Source organism: Labrus mixtus, chromosome 24, assembly GCF_963584025.1.
Source record: "Labrus mixtus chromosome 24, fLabMix1.1, whole genome shotgun sequence".
Classification (NCBI taxonomy): domain Eukaryota; kingdom Metazoa; phylum Chordata; class Actinopteri; order Labriformes; family Labridae; genus Labrus; species Labrus mixtus.
This window is the reverse complement of record NC_083635.1, coordinates 271,598-290,861: the sequence shown is the minus strand read 5'-3', so window position 1 is coordinate 290,861 and position 19,264 is coordinate 271,598. Positions and strand designations below refer to the sequence as shown.

General features: G+C 40.5%; 1 protein-coding gene across 2 annotated transcripts; it reads left to right on the top strand.

Annotated features, from left to right (window-relative positions):
- Positions 1–4,804: 4,804 nt before the first annotated feature.
- ptger2a (prostaglandin E receptor 2a (subtype EP2)) lies at positions 4,805–17,962 on the top strand. 2 transcript variants are annotated; one of them, XM_061032745.1, is made up of 3 exons: positions 4,805–5,446; positions 6,727–7,874; positions 16,144–17,962. In XM_061032745.1, exons 2-3 carry the CDS (start codon positions 6,960–6,962, stop codon positions 16,420–16,422), a joined length of 1,194 nt encoding a protein of 397 aa, XP_060888728.1. In that variant the 5' UTR covers positions 4,805–5,446; positions 6,727–6,959; the 3' UTR covers positions 16,423–17,962. The 2 variants fall into 2 exon arrangements, with proteins under 2 accessions (XP_060888728.1, XP_060888727.1); XM_061032744.1 differs by having other exon boundaries at positions 4,805–5,450.
- Positions 17,963–19,264: the final 1,302 nt, after the last annotated feature.

Genomic DNA, 19,264 nt, shown 5'->3' with positions numbered 1-19,264 from the left:
CTGCACAACAGCTGAAAGCAGCATCGTTTGTTTTTGCTCTGTGGAACAACTACAAGAAAAGAGAGAGAAGGAGCGAAATGAAGAGAGAGAGAGAGGGAGAGGATGAGTCAAGCAGGCGATTAAGATCTGGATCCAAGACATCTGGATTGAGGGAACATCAGCCAAAAAGTGAAAAGAGAGAGAGAGAGAGAAAGGGAGAGAGAGAGAGAGAGAGAAAGGCAGAGAGAGAGAGAGAGAGAGAGAAAGAGAGAGAAAGGCAGAGAGAGAGAGAGAGAAAGAGAGAGAAAGGCAGAGAGAGAGAGAGAGAAAGAGAGAGAAAGGCAGAGAGAGAGAAAGAGAGAGAGAGAGAAAGGCAGAGAGAGAGAGAGAGAAAGAGAGAGAGAGAAAGGCAGAGAGAGAGAAAGAGAGAGAGAGAAAGGGAGAGAGAGAGATAGAGAAAGGCAGAGAGAGCAAGAGAGAGAGAGAAAAAGAGAGAGAAAGAAAGGCAGAGAGAGAGAAAGGCAGAGAGAGAGAGAGAGAAAGAGAGAGAAAGGCAGAGAGAAAGAGAGAGAGAGAGAAAGGCAGAGAGAGAGAGAGAGAAAGGGAGAGAAAGGCAGAGAGAGAGAGAGAAAGAGAGAGCAAGAGAGAGAGAAAGGCAGAGAGAGAGAAAGAGAGAGAAAGGCAGAGAGAGAGAGAAAAAGAGAAAGAGAGAGCAAGAGAGAGAGAAAGAGGGAGAGAGAGCAAAGCATAGCAAATGAATCTTCATTTGTAGTTTGAATCCTATTTGAAATTGACCTGTGACCTTTAAGGACCTTCAACCTTCAACCTTCATTGAATTTTAAATAGAATGTGAATGTGTGTGTGTGTGTGGGGGGGGGGGGGGGCACAGGGGCACAGGGGCACAGCTCAGTCTGTAGGGACCTGGGTCACCGGTTCAGGTTCTGGTGCTGACCTAAAATGGTCTGGTAGCCGGAGAGGTGCCCTTGATTAATGCATGTGTAACGCACAGATTGAAAACACAGTCTTTACATTTATGTTGGCATGGGAAAGAAAAAGAAAAAAAAAATCACAGATTTTACCCAAACATCTTCTGGGTAGAGAAAATGCGAACAGAGTCACAAAGACTACATCTGTTACTGGTCAAAATAAAGAAAGAAAGGCACTCCTATTATTTAAATTTATTATTGATTTCTTAACAGACGTGAATCCATCTGTGTGTGTGTGTGTGTAGTTACACAGAGTCACCTGTAGGTGGCAGCAAAGACAAGGCTGACAAACTAAACCACACAGCACAACAAAGTCGTTTCTTTGGATTTTTATGAAGTGTGAGACAACTATAATGTAGGTTTAATTTCTGGATTTAGCACATGTTATCTTGCACATTCAATTGCAGCACTTTTCTTTGTCCTTTCATGAATGGGACCCTTTTTTTTTTTTTTTTTTTTTTTTTTTACTTTTTCCTTCCTTTTTAATAGTCTGTAACTATCTTGACATTTATCATGTGCTTGGATGGATTATTGTTCTGTAGACAAACCCTGAAACATTTCATCATTCTCATCTCATCATGTTTCATCAGTATTTGAGTTTTTGATTACAGCCTGCTGGCTTCATGTGTGAAATCTGATATTCACTAGAATTGATAAAGTCAGCAATGATTCAAAGAAGGCGGGCACAGCAGGCCGCACGCCAAAGTGTGTTGTTGAGCTGTGCGGCTGTGTTTGTATGCATGTGTGTGAGTTATGTGTGTGTTAGGAGTAACAATACATCAGCGCTCGTCAGCACTTTTAACAGACACCAGGTCCTGAACAAAGGCTGTTTACCAGCAGAGCAGGCCCGAGGATTTATGGATTAAAACCCTGATCAATAACGGCTTCTAAATGAAGAGCACAGACAGACTTAAGATGCCCACTTTAGACCATCAGAGTCTAGGCACAGGGTCATCTTATGGATTTGTTATTGGATATATTAACCATTTGTCTGATTCTGTTTCAAACTACTATTGGAGGAAAGTCCAAAGCTCCAAAAATAATGTTGTAAAAGGAGCTTTAATTCCCAATAAAGTCAATGGATGGATATCAGAGAATTGACTGATCACTTACATTGCTGTCTGGAAATGTTTGGGAGAGAAAGAAATGAGGAAAGACGGAAGGAAAGACTTAAGGAAAGAAAGCAAGAAATAAGGAGAAGAAGAAAGGAACGATTTAAGGAAAGAAAACAAGAAATAATATGAAGAAAGGAACGATTTAAGGAAATAAAACAAGAAATGAGGAAAGAAGGAAGGCACGATTTAAGGAAAGAAAGCAAGAAATAAGGAGAAGAAGAAAGGAACGATTTAAGGGTTAGGGGGGAAAGGGCGTCAGTTAGGGCAGGGAAGAGGGAGAAGGGGCCTCTGGTGCGTGAGGACACAAATATAGATCAAGGGTAAAGGAGACAGAAATGTATGCAGAGACTGCTACAATGGAAAGAGACAGAGAAGAAAATAAAACAGAGAGGGCCAAAACTAACTACCTCCTTCACAAGGCAGATCGTAAATTGTACTCTCCATGACTTAGTGTGTCTTTGTGTCTCGGCACTCCTGTGTGAGGTTTGTTGAAATGACTGCGGTCAAAAAGTGAGCAGAAAGAGAGACAGGAAGAGAGAGAGAGAGCGAGAGGGGGAAGTGGCATGGTGTCTGTATGTCATCATAAAGGATTGGTTAATGGGCCTGTAGAAAAGCACTCAAGTGTCATTTCAGAGCTTTCAGCTTTCAGGATCCTGATTGGTGTAGATTGTAAGATGTAATTAGAATAACATTTTAATGCATTACAGATGTTACATAACTCATTTAAGGTTGATGTCATCCTCATGTAAGTTGAGTTCCTGTACAAACCAAGTGTGAACTCTTGAGTTGAAAAAAAAAATTGCAGTTCCTTGAGTGTCCACTTGAGGCTGGCTGCTGAGGTCCAACTTATCCCCATTGGAGCAGACATCAACGTGTTTACACTCTGGATCAAACACAGTTTCCTTAAAGGCTTTATATGTGATTTTTTGATCCAGTAGATGTCGCCCTTGAGCACCAGCATGAAACCAAAACAACTTGCGGTGCATTGTTGTGTTAGCATGCTAATGCTAGCGATCTTTATTATGCTCGTATCTTCACACTGCATGTAAATTTACCTGAAATGAGCGTGATCTAGAAACACAGTTAAGCAGTGAGTACAGTATGTTATTCTTCTTTTCTCTAGTCCCTCAATTAAACAACTTTTATACTCAAGGGGAGGAGCCTAACCCGTCCATGTAAACACTCGATTGTCTCACCCACTGTAGACAGCCATGACTCACAGAGTTATTTTCAGAAGATATACTTGATTTCTGCTACATTTAAGTGTGAAAAATCACATAGAAAGCCTTGAACATTGTGAAGGCTGTATTTGTTCATAACTCATCCATTTTGATTTCATGAAGGCTAGAAGCTATGCACGTTTACTTCAACTTGGGCATGGTTGTGTTGACTGACAGGTGGGCGTGTTGAATCCAAAAGACTGAAGGCCCGCCTCAGCTCCGATAATTTGACAGTTTTTTATTGAAAATGAGGAGGTAGCATTTCAAATATGGCAACTGTTATTGTTGGACTTCAAAATTCTTCTTCAGAGACCAATGGGTGACAACACTGAGCCTATACGTCCATGTTTCATATGGAACCCACTCTGAAAATCTGAAACAGTTTGATTTCACTCTGCAAGTTCGTCTCTATCGATTTCTCTCGATCTTTCTCAGCCCAGCTGGTTGTGCTAATAGAAGGCTTTCCACCAATCATGAGTCAGGTTGTTTCCACCTGTTTAAAGGATGTTTTCTTTGCTGCTGTTGCCAAATGCGTGCTCATATTGAATTAATGATGAGTTGGGGTGGAGATAGGTTATCAGACATGATGGATACATGGAGGGTCAGGAGATGGAAGGCTATATCATACCAATCATATTTCCATTCCTGTGGGAAATTAAGGCCTCAAATCCGTAAGATTGAGGGAGGAGACCCCGGAGACCAACATGCATAAAACACATCGACACATTCTTCCATACTCTGAATGGTTTGCAACATGTATGTCCACTCACACATCGCACAGAGGTCGAGGTTTCTGCATGTTATTTTTAGAGCCGAGCTATTTACAGGTCAGAAAGTCAGAACAGTGATTTGTACTGTACTTTTAGAAGAAGAGTGTCCAGCTGTTTGTTTTTTAGAAAGGCAAATTAAAAGCAGATTTTCTTTTATGTTTTAATTTTTTTTTTTACTTTGTCGTTGCTGCATATTCAAGCCGAGGTGTTTCCATCTATTGAATATCTTCTATATATTTTTCCAGAATAGCACATACATATATATAGTATAGCAAAGTGGCTGGTAGAGTTTATATATATATATATATATATTTCAATGAAACCTTCACACACTGGAAGTCTTTATTTGTTCTGCTCTTCCATGTCTTGATGTGTTAATTTCATTTCATTTATTATAGGCTACAGGAAAGTTTAAAAGTAACATTAAGTTGGAGTTTAACGGGCCTGACTCAGTTTCAAAAACTGGTTTCCAGCAGGTTCCTGTTCTGCAGAACATGAAACATAAACCACAGTCATGACACATCAAAACAAATACATTTACAGGACATCAGCGTGGGCTATAGGCAAATACAGACCAATAGAAACAAACAGTACAGTTTTGACCTAAATGTGATTGAAATGAAATAAAAATTGTATTTATTATTAAAAAAAAAGATCCTCTCCTATGAGAACCACTACACGTTTCTTCTTCTTTGGTATATCTTCTGTAGTTTTTTTTTTTTTCGCAAGCAGATGGGTGTACCCAGTCCGTGTGACGTCACTGCATCTGTCCCCTGTACCCCGGGTTCATTAAATCCTGCCTCATCACATCGCCGCGCACCTCGCCCTCTCCACACCTCACCTCCGATTCACCGGGACTCATTTCTCTACTTCAACTCTCGACCCGGACTGTAAAAACACGGAAATAAACATCCACGCCGCGGGGGGAGCGAGTTATAAAACTTCATTATTTGCATGATTATTTTTTTGTGTTTTTTAGTTTCCACGCTGGTTGTAGCCTGAAGCTGTTTTCTCAGCGGTAGCCAAACTCCATGCAGAAAAATGCCAAATTTCCCCCCGCCGACACAAAAAGGTTAAGCCGGCTTGAGCTCCACTTGATTATTTTGTAAGTATGCAGCTGAGGTTTTCATTCGGCGCGAATTCCATTCATCAAACATCCTTTTTTTCTGGATGGATTCAAACTTTGCTGTCAAGTTGATTTCGCTCGCTTTCCAAACTCAGTCGGTGCGCTGTGTTGTGAACGTTCGTTGTGCGCTCACACCTGGAAACATCTGGCTCAGCTCCGGACAGGGAAAGACGCAGACATCGTTGTTGGTGTATTTTTCGATTGATTTGATGGGATTTGGAGTCCCACGCTGCAGCAGGCTTTTAGACAAGTAGGTGAGTCACTCATCTGGCCATCACACACCCGGCCATCACACACCCCGTGAAAGTGAAGGCACACACACACACTAGGAGTCATGCAATAGGAACAGATGTGTTGCATTATTATACTTGTTTCCGAGTGAGGGCAACAGCTGCATGTGTGGGAAACATTCGGATTTCTTTTGTGTTTCAGCACTACAGCTTTTTGAACCTCGAGCTCCTCAGCTGATATCTGAACTTCTTCTTATGATACAGAAGGGGAACAACTTGAGGTTTCACAACATGCAAAAAATCTCACAGTGGAGCACAGTTCAAACCCTGGAAATTTGTCTGCACATGCAAAAATGTGTTTTTAAAAAAAGAGGAAGGACGTGCTCCCTCTTTTTCTGTTTCTGTTCAAGAAATACTAGACAGTAGCTTCTAGCTTGTAAAAAAACTAATGTTAAGAGGTCTTTATTATAACTGGAGGATGTAATAGGGTCAATGACCGGCTTGTAAACAAAGGTTGCTTGTATCTAGAAAGTGCTGGAACATAATAATGATATGCTGCCTTCACAATCTATTTTCTTTGCACATGTTTGAGCTCATGAAGGCTGTACTGAATTCTTAGACATGAGAAACTTAAACAGAGGCTGTATCTGAATTGCCAAGTACCTACTCAATCTGTCAGTAGACAGTACCTACTATCCGTGCTGTTTAGTACCTACTATTCAGTAGGCGTGCACAGGTAAAAAAGACAATATCACAATGTAAATCAAGTAAAAGATTAAATAATTAAATAACATACAGTAGCCTTCATAAAGAAAAGTACAAATGAAAGACAGTAATATACAGAATATAAAATGAACCAATAAAGACACGTTTAAATATTGAAATCATTATTTAAATAGAGGAAAAGGTTTTATAATAATGTATACATTTGTTATATTTTCTGTTGTTAATTAAAAGTAGTGATTTCAGTCCGGACTTTAATTGAAGATTCAATTAATCCACGCTCGTTTGTTTTGATTTGGAGGCGGACGTGAAGTGATGTTTTACGTTTAATTTCACACAGCATTGTGGGTGGTAAAATACAATTCATTTCCTGAAAGGATGCATCTGATCCATACTGCATGAAACCAGAAAGTTAGTATCCATACTGAAATGTTCAGTATACTGAAACTCCCTACTGAAAAGCACTGCATACTGAACTGTGGCTATTCAGAAACAGCTATGCATTTATAGATTGTGAGATGAGTTGCCCGTTAGTTTTCTGTAAACTGACCTCGTCTTTGTTCTTCTCTGTTTCCAGGATGGCTGCAGATGGGTGTACCCAGTCGGTGTGACATCACCGCATCTGTCCCCTGTACCCTGGGTTCATTCAATCCTGCCTCATCACATCGCCGCGCACCTCGCCCTCTCCACACCTCACCTCCGATTCACCGGGACTCATTTCTCTACTTCAACTCTCGACCCGGACTGTAAAAACACGGAAATAAACATCCACGCCGCGGGGGGAGCGAGTTATAAAACTTCATTATTTGCATGATTTTTTTTAGTGTTTCTTTAGACGGCTTCTTCAGGACTCGTTATCTTTTGGAAGTCAGGGAAATATTCTCTCCACAAATCCCCACCATGAATTTAAAAGTGGACCTGTGCCACACCAAGCAGTACATCGACCCCGACCAGAACCGTCTGATCAGCGCCGTCATGTTCGCTGCGGGCATCCTTGGCAACGTGGCCGCCCTGGTGATCCTGGAGATCCGGCGGCGCCGAGACGTGAGGACCGGGAACAAGCGGCGGCAATCGTTCTTCCACGTCCTCATCGCGTCGCTGGTGGTCACCGACCTGGCAGGGACGTGCCTGGTGAGTCCGCTGGTGCAGCTGTCGTATTCTCAGAACACCACCATGGAGGGGATGTCCCCGGTGTCCCACAGCGTGTGCGGCTACTTCGGCTTCAGCATGACCTTCTTCAGCTTGGCCACCATGTCGCTCCTCTTCATGATGGCGCTGGAGAGAGGCTTTGCCATCGGGTACCCCTACCTCTACAGCCGCCATGTCACCAGGAAGTGCGCCTACATCACCATACCAGCAGTCTTCTTGTTGTGCATTTTGTTCTGCCTCCTCCCGTTTGCTGGATTTGGTGTTTATGTTCAATACTGTCCAGGCACGTGGTGCTTTATCGACATGAATCCAGATTTACCGGCCAACCGCGCCTACGCGTGCCTCTACGCGTCAGTGATGCTCATGCTGGTGCTAGCTATCGTGGCGTGCAACTGCTTTGTGGTGTACCAGCTGTTCAGGATGTACCAGCGGCGCAAGAGGAACGGCGGCTCCGTCATGGCCACCACGAGAGCCAGCAGCGAGGGCAGGAAGATGTCGATGGCCGAGGAGGTGGAGCATCTCATCCTGCTGGTGTTCATGACCATCATCTTCATCATCTGCACACTGCCCCTAGTGGTAAGATGGACACATTACACACATTTAAACTCTGCAAATACTGAATTCACTTTTGTTTGTGTCAGAGAAGAACAACAAATCCTATTTGTTTGAACAAAAGCTGAATTTATTATTTAAATATACAAAATTCAAATCAAAGCTTCAAAACAATGACTTCATCTGGATCGATATTAAAAAGGAAAAAAAAAAACATAAAATCAATAGACTTGAGTTGTTTGGATTAAGGGGCACAGGTGGCTTAGTGGTTAGTTACCCCCCATGTACAGAGGCTGTAGTCCTCCAAACAGGCAGTTCAAATCCGACCTGTGGCTCCTTTCCCGCATTTCATTCTCTCTCTCCCTGATTTCAGACTCTATCCACTTTCCTGTCTCTAAAATAAAGCCCCAAAATAAACCTTTAAAAAAAAATAAAAAACTGAATGATTACATCGGTTTGTAATTTAGACAGAACACAACACTAAAATAAATCCAGGTGACTAATAGAGGGAAGGACTTATTATCATATAATCACATACCAAGCCTTTAAATCAACACATGAAGGACAGGATTGGAATGATAGATTAGGAGATTAACCCAATTGGAAAATTAAACATTGAGTCAGGAGTCAGATTCTGGATTTCTCTGCTTGTTAAGAGTCTGCTTACATCACAGTAACAGTGAGCCAATCATAGAGGAAGAATATCGTCAGATCCTGATTGGATAATGGCAGTGTTGGGGAGTAGCATTGGGGATGTTATTTCAGTGACCTTTGACCCAATTCAAACTGGCCAACTGACAAATCTCCAAAATATGACAAACACATTTCAAGAGTTCAGTGGATAACTCTCCCAGCAGAATATGAAGTAGTGCTTTTCACTGCAGCAGTGGGCCGTCTGCTGCTCAGCTGAATGTTGACTGTGGCTCTAAACGCAAGCATAACCTCTCCGAGAAATTATATATTTTTTAAAATAAAGTCACACCAAGCAAACAGTGAGGAGCAATCAACGGTCACTGAAAGTGGTCAGGCCCCCTTTTTTTAAATTATACATATACATATATATATATATATATATATAACCCTAATCATTCATATAATTCAAACAAGTGAGCATTAAAAGTCCACAGATTAAGAAATTAGCTGAAGAGGCCAAACAGGTCTTTGTACCAGGCAGTTAACATGTTTAACTATGATGTAATGTTTGGACCCTAATGGACATTGACTCACTTTTGGATTAAGCCTCAAGTGGCCAGTCAAGGAACTGCAGCTTTCTGTTACTTCCATCTTTGCTTCCTCTTTAGCCCTGGAGGTTTAAAGGATTAAATGAGGATTAAGACGAGCTAAGAAATAAGGATATGAAATCCTTGTAAATCCTCGAGGTCTTAAAAAAACTGGATTGGATCTGGCTAGTTAATTTGCTGGAGACATAATGATGTGAACAATTACTCTTTTATTTGAACTCCATTTTAAGTAATAAGGGATAAACAGTCCCTGTTCATTTCTAAACAAATAAATGAACATCACACATAATCACAGGGCGTTTACAGTTCACTCGTCCTCCATTGTACACTGTGTACCAGGTGTTAACCGATGTTGGCAGGTTGAGGACTCTGGGATAGTGATGTGTAGTTCGTGAACGATTCGTTCAAAAGAACAAATCATCTGGGTGAACGAACTGAACTGAATCACTTACTGAAAAGAGTCGTTCATTTCTCAACTTCAGTTGCGCTCTCCTCTCTCCCGTCTCGTGTCTCTCTCTAGACCGTAAGAGTCACTCAAAGCCCGCCCTCCCTCCTCTCCTCAGTCTGTACAGTGTGTGTGTGTGTGTGTGTGTGTGTGTGTGTGTGTGTGTGTGTGTGTGTGTGTGTGTGTGTGTGTGTGACTGAGGCTGGTGACTCGCAGTCTCGCTCATTCACGCTCAGTCAGTGTTTCGTTCACTGAACTGAGAGGAAGAGAGTGACTCGGAGGCGGATCTCTCGTTCAGTGAACGTACTGAACGTGTACTGAACGTACTGAACAGAACGGTCGGGGAAAATAAATGTGATTGTTTTAGCAGCTTTCAGTTTGCAAACTGTAACTTTATCCAACTAAATTCTCAGCTCATTGGCTTATTATTCACCACCGGCTGTTCTCAGTACGATCGCGAGCAGAACTAAACGTTCGGCCGTGTTTCAGCTTATTAAATTCTGATTCACAGACAGAGCTGTAGAGAAGTACTGAACGATTCAGTGAACGAATCTTTTGAACGAATCACTTTACTGAACTGATTCTACTGATTCAGTACACTGAAAAGAACTGCTTTTCCCATCACTACTCTGGGATCATCTTCCAACATTGACCCCCTTCACTGCCTCCTCAGGAGTCTTGATTAAAATAGATGACTCTGCACAGTGAGGTTAGACGAGAACGAGCAGAAGGACAGAAGAAAGAGGAGAGTCAAGGACAGGAAAACAAATTCTGCAACCTATCACTATCCTCTCCGGGGTCTAAAAAACAAGTCGATATTAAAGGCCTTACATCTGGGGCGCTGGTGGTGCAGTGGTTAGTGCATGCGCCCCATGTATGGAGACTGTAGTCCTCCAAGCGGGCGACATGTCAAATTTTAAATAGGGTAAGGTAAATCTATCCATCATGAATTCTGATGCCTACATCAAAAGCACACTTCATACAGGATCAGAGGTACCTTCTGAAGAGAGGACCTCTATGTTTGTGGGGACAAATGTTGCAGCAAAGATGGCTACACACGTGATGGATTGAAGCCGTGTACATTTTAAGGTGTTGTATGAGTACAATGTGATCGAGAGCTTTTCAAAGTTACACCGCTAAATATAACTACCAATGCATAATTTATCAAGCCTTTAATAGACATCCATGTGCGTCCAGGCAGCAATATGATACCACAGTCTGAGGTTGGTATACCACACACACACACACACACACACACACACACACACACACACACACACACACACACACACACACACACACACACACACACAGATCAGATCACATTTTTCTACCAGTATGGAGCTGTACGCTGATGATGCCATCGTGTGTGTGTGATGTGCATCAGGTTATCTGTGATTGCATTACAGATTGAAAAGGCCAAAGAGTAAGCGGTTAGATGTACATGGAGAGAAAGTAAAAAACCACCAGATGAAGAATATAAATGGAATTTGTTTCAGGACTGTAGATAATCTTTTGTTTTGTTTGGTCTCATTTGGTGACATCATTTCTTTTTTGGTGCATTGACCTCGTGTATTCATGAAGAGTTGCCTTGTGTTTTTTTTCTTCATTATGGAGCCATTATTCCATCCCTTTTATATCACTCATACTTTAAGATAAGATAATCCTTTATTTATCCCACAACGGGGAAATTTACAGCAGCAAAGAGTAAAGATTGCAAACAAAAAGTGAACACAGTGCACAATTTAAATAAAAAAAAAGAAAAATTAAAAATGTACAAAAAAATAGATAGATACCACAATATAAATAATAAAAAAAAACAGATCTTAAAAAAAAAAAAAGATCTTGGATTTGAATATTGTGAACCCAGGTTTCTCTTTCCCCATGATACGTTAAAGCCAGTGTTCCATCTGTTGACCAAATGATTATTTATTCTTCTCCATTTATTTAGTCTATTAGTTTCGGTCGGCCATGACACCACAAATGACATATTACTCCATGTGATCTGCAGAGTCCCTCTGCACCTTTAAGAATGGATACTTCTTTCCTACTAACTTAATGATGATGGTCTCCATATTATTGATGATGATGTAAGTAACCATGTAGTAAGTGTTCGCTGACAAACTTCAACAAACATAAGCGTCACCGACAGAAAGTCATGATGTCCATACCAACTGATTGGAAGCATAGAGAGTCACAGTTTAGTGGTGTTTTGGGCGTTTCTATTGGCTATGATAACTGTCCGTATGAGTCTCTCTCATCATCAGGCGCTTACTCCTTCCCCATCTCTACATTAATATATATTTTTAATAAACTTCACTTCAATTTTGGGACACATTCATTACTAAAAATATTGTCAACGGATTTGGCAGCTAATGCGAATACATATTATTCTCCCTCCTGTAGAAAAAAAAAACACAGTCTGGATCCTTGTGAATGGTTTCAGTTGTTTGTTCCAAACTTCAGTTTTGGCTGAACTCACCAAGCCTTCATGAATTAGAGGCATGTGGGAACATGAAGATAAGCCTATTAAAATGACATTTTGAATTATTACTCACGTTGATTACAAACCAGAGGCAACCGTTTCGATGATCACATCTTCCTCAAGTATTTATTTGAAGGTCGAGTTAATACAGTTTTTGTTTAGATTTATTTTTGGGCTTTTTTATTGTAGAGATAAGATAGTGGATAGAGTCGGAAATCAGGGAAAGAAGTCATTTAAGGATACCTTTCCGATCATTAAAAGTAACACATGAACACCAAGATTCCTTCAAGTGTTTGTGTTGGTGTCCGTCTGCCCGCACCCCCGAAAAAAAAAGAAGCTGTAAAGCTAGGGAAAACTACGACGGAGGATTAGGGCCACGTTAAAACTTTTTTTTATAAAGTTGTAAATTTACGACTTTAATCTTGAAATTTAAAAAAAAATTAACATTGCCCTAATCCTCCGTCGTAGAAAACACTGAAGTATTTGCTGAAATCAAAAATTATTTCAGCAAAACCGGTTTTGCCCTCTGAGCATCGGCCTCTTGCAGACACTTCCCAATAACTCTTTTATTACGCTTCCTGTTGGTGCTGACAGAGGAGAAGAGATTTGGTTCACAGTGTGAGGTGGATTTCATGGCTGAGCCTCTGCACGCACACACACTAACCTTCTCCTCGTCTGTTTATGTCTCCCACACATGGCAAGGCCTGTCACCAATCACAGTAATGACAATAGGTGGCTTTATTTGGAAAGACTTTGGGATAAGCATGGAGCTCCTCTATATTCAAACAATATATTCTGTTCATTTCTTTTGCGTCATTTGTGTTTTCCAGCTGCATGCAGATCCTCGTGTTATAGTGATTAGCTTTTTAAAACATCTTATGTAACAATGAGAAAAGAGTTTGAAGTAGTTTCTCACCCGCTGATCTAACAGCTGCTGATGTGCCTTAAAGCAAGACTCCAGCTGCCAATTAGTTCTCATGGCAACTGGGTCGTGTGACCGAGCAACAGGAAATCATCATAATGAGAGTGGAGCGACAGTGTTAGTGTACAGTCACTCTCTGAAGGAGCTGGGAGCTTTTAGGGAAGTGAAATCTGATCCAGTTTTAGAGTGGGGAAGGGGGGTAAAGGTGGATAGAGGGATGAGAATGGAAAGTGGAAAACATCACTCGAGGCAGTGCATAGATTGACTTTGCGACCTGTTCACTTTTGCCTTGACATTTTACTGGATATTGTTCCTCTCTGGCCCCCGGAGAGAGCAGCTGCAGGGGGTTTCTAAACCTGTGAACTGCTCATAGCTTCCATGGATTGTATTAAACCTGTGAACATCAGCTCAGGGAGTTCATGGCTTTGTGATTTCACTGATAACATTTTTATCCAGAAACTAAAGAATGAAATCAGCTGCTCGTTCTTGGCCTCAAGGTGCAAATAAAAAAAGCTGTTTTCATTAGAAAAGGTCAAAGCATTTTGTTTCTTTAATGTAGCTGCTGAAGAACGAGCTTTGCAGTGAGTAACTTGAACTGTTTTATTTGGAAGAAGCCAAAGACAGGTACTTATTACCAAGATTAAAAACACATTCTTCAACATTCTGCTCTATGTCTGCAAAACTCTTTTTACCATATTAGGTTCAAATTGAGGCAGGACAACATTATTTTTTGTCAAATTCACAACAATAATATTGCATAAGCATGTACAGTTCCATGGATTTAAAATGTGCTAGTAATGAAATCAAAACAGCAGTGACTGCAGTCTGACTGGATTCATACTTTTCCAAAGGATTTCACTTTGTCTTGTGAAGCTAATCATTTACTTTCAGAGTAGATTGTGACTCCATTTTCTTTTTGCAAAATACAAATGTAGAACAAACCAAACCATTCAAACACACTGAGCATAATTCGGGATTACTAAAGTCCATTTCTTCAGTTTCCTGTAAATGAGTGGATGTAGAAATAACCTGCAGGCGTATTTTTAGTTTGTTGATCAAACTTCTTGTAAAGTGTCACATAATAACCATCAAGTAGTTGCTTAGCAGCGTGCATATTTGTTGCTGTTTATTAGTTATTGCAGAGATGCCATTTCAAAGTTTGATGCACTTTGGATAATAATGAAAAAAACTTTTAATATCTGTGTTTGAAGTAAGTACATTTCTATACATTATGATGTTTATTTGCTTTTCTCAACACCTTTAGGGATAACCTATTTAGCTGCATTGTAGTTCATGGAGTAATGTGATCATATACAGAGACAATGTGCTGATTTTAAACATGATCTCCATTGCTGTTAATGCTGCGCAGATAGTAAGAAATGTCAACACTAAGACAGTAATGAGTGGAATCTTGATTTCCCAACATACACTCTTTCAGTGTCTGTGTACACCATCATGGGAATCTCTGTTTGCCTCAGCATTCAACATCTGCCTGTCAGCCTCTCCTAAAGCCACATCGATGTTGACATTCTGAATGATTTATAACCGGCCCGCGTTGGCCTCGGCCGGCAAAATGATGCAGAGTAATTGAAATATCCACTTTGAATTAGGACTGTGCACACATCCTGTAGACTGAGTGAGAGTGCTTCCTGCATGAAAGAGGAGAAATATTTAAAGGGATTGAAAAGGTGATTTCTTTTTTTTACTGGGAGGGTGGGCAAACAGATTTAGACTCATGGCCAAAGTACACAATCACTCAAGTGTCCTCAGTAAACAGGGTTTCTGCTTTAGAGAGGCTAGAAACTAGGCCTGTGTGATATGAGAACAACAATATGAAGTGTAAGAAATGCAAATTAAAGAGTGCATATCAGATATAATAACTTAGTGTTTATCTGTTGTTCTTCATGTGTAACACATGACTCCCCCGGAATCCAAATCCAACTCAAAAAAGCTATTTTATTTCACCGCTGAATCAGCACCAATTATTCTGAGGGTATAGCTGATAGTTAGCATTGTACATTAGCATTAGCATTATACCAATGGCTCTATCGACTCGAGTTTATTTATCCGGCGCGTTTCATAGACATGATTCAGAAAGTGCTTTTCAAGGACACAGCATACAGAAAATAAAAATCGTAACAATAAAGCAATTACCACAAGAGTAAGAGAAAGCATTGTTTGGTAACATGTTGCAATAAAATCAGACAGTTGTGCCGTGTTTATTATTGCAATAATGATGACACTGCAATAATATGCAAAGCCTAACTAGAAACTTCCTTTTGTTACTACCAGCTGAAATATTTGAAGTTATGACTTCAATCTTACACCTAGCTCCTTGTAGGTAAAACACTGTCTTCAGTGTATTGATTTGATAAATTGGAGGATGAGGAGTAGCAGACAGTTTTGCCAGGTTAACTCAAGGGTACATAACCACAGTTAGCACGGGCATGTAGATGCTATCCTGAATGGATGACCCTTTGTGCTGCCACTCTAAACGTTAGCCACACTCAGCAAACCAAATGACACTCCTCAATAAATTAATTTTGACCGTTTTGTTAGTGTTTTTTGTACCTTTAGACTAGTCAGTTAGTCGAGGAAGGAACATCCAGGTTGGATCAAGTGTGTACATAAGAAACGGAAGAAACCATCCCTCATGTTCAAAATAACATTTCTGTCTTTTATTCTGATAATTTGTGTCCACAACACTGGATGTTATCTCGAGACACTTTACAAATAGAAGGTAAAAGACCTTACTCATTGTTATATTAAAGAACAGGTAAAAGACCTTACTCATTGTTATATTAAAGAACAGGTAAAAGACCTTACTCATTGTTATGTTAAAGAACAGGTAAAAGACCTTACTCATTGTTATGTTAAAGAACAGGTAAAAGACCTTACTCATTGTTATGTTAAAGAACAGGTAAAAGACCTTACTCATTGTTATGTTAAAGAACAGGTAAAAGACCTTACTCATTGTTATGTTAAAGAACAGGTAAAAGACCTTACTCATTGTTATGTTAAAGAACAGGTAAAAGACCTTACTCATTGCTTACGATCTCTGGTTGCTTCAGAGGGGTTTAGTATGTGATTTTCTCAAGCATGTTCTATCTATCTGTGCCTGTCATGGGTGGTGAAAGCATAGCGTTGGCCGCTAATTTAGCACCAAATCTTTATTTTCCCTCTTCCTCTTCATCTTTCAGATTCGAGTGTACATCAACTCAACGCAATTAGGTGAGGAGTCTCACCCAATGGACCTGATCGCCCTCCGCTTCATCTCTGTCAACTCCATCATCGACCCCTGGGTCTTTATCTTCCTCTCCCCCAGTGTGCTGCACTTTTTCTGGGCCTCAGTTTGCCCGGCGACCTTGAGGACCTCCAGGGGTTCTGGTTTTCAAACATCATTAGCGAAAGAGACTTCTCAGACTAACGTCCAACTTTCTTGTTCAACAAGACATTTTCAGACTGCAGAAGCTCTATGACCATACCAGTATTTCATTTAAGGTCTTCATATTTATTGGACTTAATATTGGATGGGGGTTCTCCTTTGTAATCCATTGAACCGGTGAGCAGTGTTGGACCAAAACATCCCATTGTGAAAATGGCCATTTATGTACAACAGAAAAAGAACCACAGTCTTTGGGCTGGTCCTGTCATTTTCATGGATTTACACCCTCCACAAACTTTCCAGTTGTGTTGACACAGACATGTCTGGAGCTTTATTATCTAAGTGTTAAAGCTCAACAGTTTGCCTCCTTTGCTGCTTATATTTGAATGCCATTAACTCATTCTTAAGGCTGCTGATTGTGGATGGCAAAGAAAAAGACTTCCTCCAGGTTCGGTTTTGTTCTGGAATAGACAAGTTGCAAATGTTTTGGTGTGTATTAAATTCATCGACGATGTGGAAAGGCTTGGGCGCAGGTGGTAAACAGACGAGTATTTCAATAAGCCTTTGATTCAGGACAAACACTGAAGAAGGAGTTAACCAATGACTTCAGACCTTGCTGTTTACACCTTATTGGACACGCTGACACTACATGGTATCAAATGATGGATTTTCAGGGCCGATGGGTCCCCATGTCTACCGGATCATGACATGTAGTCTGACCTGGGCATTATGTATGATGTGTAATCTATACATGGGGCCTTTTAATGTTCATTATGAGATGCCTGGGGCGTGACTTACTGTTTTATCACCTTGAGAACATTATCTTATCACCTCTGAGCTTCTTAACCCCTGGTAACCTTTTCCTCTCACATTCCAAACAGATTCCTGCTGAAGAGGTCAAAGGGCAACCAGCCGGGAAACCCTGTTTTTGAAAAAGAGAAGTCACTCAGGGAGTGGCTGACAAAAATGAAAAAGGCTATGTGGATTATAGTTTCAATGTGGATGTACAGTATGAAAGTTCTTCATATGAGACTGAGGTGACCTTTGACTTGACACCGTCTGCCTTTTTTTTAAATTAACAAAAGAGTTATCGTCTGTTTTTTTATTCTAATAGATTCATGGCCCATTATCGTAGCAAATTATGGTTCTTTTTAAAGAGCAAGATCAGGTTATCTGTATGATAATCAATACTTTATTCTAACTAACTTTTTATTTATTTACTACATTTTCATAAAAGTGGAGAATTAGTAAACAAAGGAAAGTGTACATGAGTGTTATTCACCATTTGGCTTAATCCATAGTAAAGTGTATCACATTGACATTACAAACTAAATGAGACCAACACATTTGAGGTAAGCTCAACATGTGACAAACTCCACAGAACTTTTTGGTTGCATTGTTATCTACATCTGTTAAAAACGTCTCCATCAGTTAATGTATCATTGTCATTTACAAAAGATGTTATTTATACAGAATATCTACAACTTGGTGACAAAGTGTCTTTTGCTCTTTAAAAGAAAAAAAAGCCACTGTTTGCTTTAAATCTGTGCCATACACAAGCTCTCAGAGAAGTCTTATGGGGAATGAATTCATAGAGAATTTACAAGTTTCACTTTGAATCTGGCTCTTACTTTGTTCTACATATACTCTGAAACTTAAGCCAGGCGTACACCGTCCATTTCAGGCCGATTAAGACCCGATTTTTGAGTTGCACGACTGATTCTTAAAGGCTTTGTATGCTGATCTTTTTTACCGCTCATCTGTCGCCCACCAGCTTTACTCATAACGCTGTAATGATGATGTAAGTTCTAACTGAATGCTCCAGATGACCAATCAGTTTCCTGGAAGAAGTGATTATTTCCTCCACTGTGTTGTCTTACGTGTTCATACTGGTAAAAAGTTTCACATGTTGGGATGAATTGCACAGAAAAACCCACAGGGAATTCTAACGATTACCAGATGTGATTCTTTAAAAAAGGATCAAATTCAGACGGGGCTCAAGTGTCTGGCAAGAAAATAAGCTACTAGAGATTAGGTCAGGATCTCCGGTCATAAATCTCTCCAAGTAGAAAAACACTGCGACCGCAGTCGGTGAGTGGGGGGGGGGGGGGGGGGGGGGGGGGGGGTTATGTAACAGCCGGGGAGACGCTTGAAATGGAAAAAAGTTTGCTTGATTGATTTGTTTAATATGGGAAAAAAACAAGTTTGTTTGATAGGATGTCAAAAAGTGTGTGAACCATGTAGTTCTTGAAGTGTGAGTGTGTGTTTTGTTGTTGTGTTTTGAAAACAGCAGTTTATTGCCTTCTGTTATTGGTTGTGAGCTCAGCATCAAATTGTTCTGTGTTTACGACAGAGACTTACTGCTCCCTGTGGAGCAGTAATTTTGTGTGTTCTGTGCACTTTGCTTCGTGTGTGTGTGTGTATAAATTTTGTATTCCCGTTGCGTATTTGTGACTTACTTATTTTTTTTTCTACCCATGTTAATGCTCGTATGTCCAACAGCCAACAATAGGTGCGTGTGTGTGTGTGTGTGTGAATGTGTGTGTGTGAATGTGCATATGCGTGTGTGTGTGTGTGTGTGTGTGTGTGTGTGTGTGAATGTGCATATGCGTGTTTGTGTGTGTGTGTGTGTGTGTGTGTGTGTGTGTGTGTGTGTGTGTGTGTGACAGCACTGAAATGTATCGATGTCTCAACAGAATGCTACCTACCTGGATGTCTCGTACTCTGATATTAAAGTACTGTACATGAAACTGATAGCACTGAGCACACGGGTGTGTGTGTGTGTTTTATTGCTTGTGCAAATAAACATCTCTCATTCAGCAAGTACTCGGTCCAGCCTGTTTTGTAACCTTCTTCTTCAGGGCACACAGTTTGTGGATGGCATCCAGATGTGGAGAACAGAGACACATGTTTCACTGGAGGTCTGACTGCAGGAA

Excerpts from the sequence above, each read along its gene's own strand:
- ptger2a (XM_061032745.1), top strand. The coding sequence starts at position 6,960 with ATGATTTTTTTTAGTGTTTCTTTAGACGGCTTCTTCAGGACTCGTTAT. Across the intron at positions 7,875-16,143 it reads TCTGCACACTGCCCCTAGTG|ATTCGAGTGTACATCAACTC; the intron begins GTAAGATGGACA and ends TTCATCTTTCAG.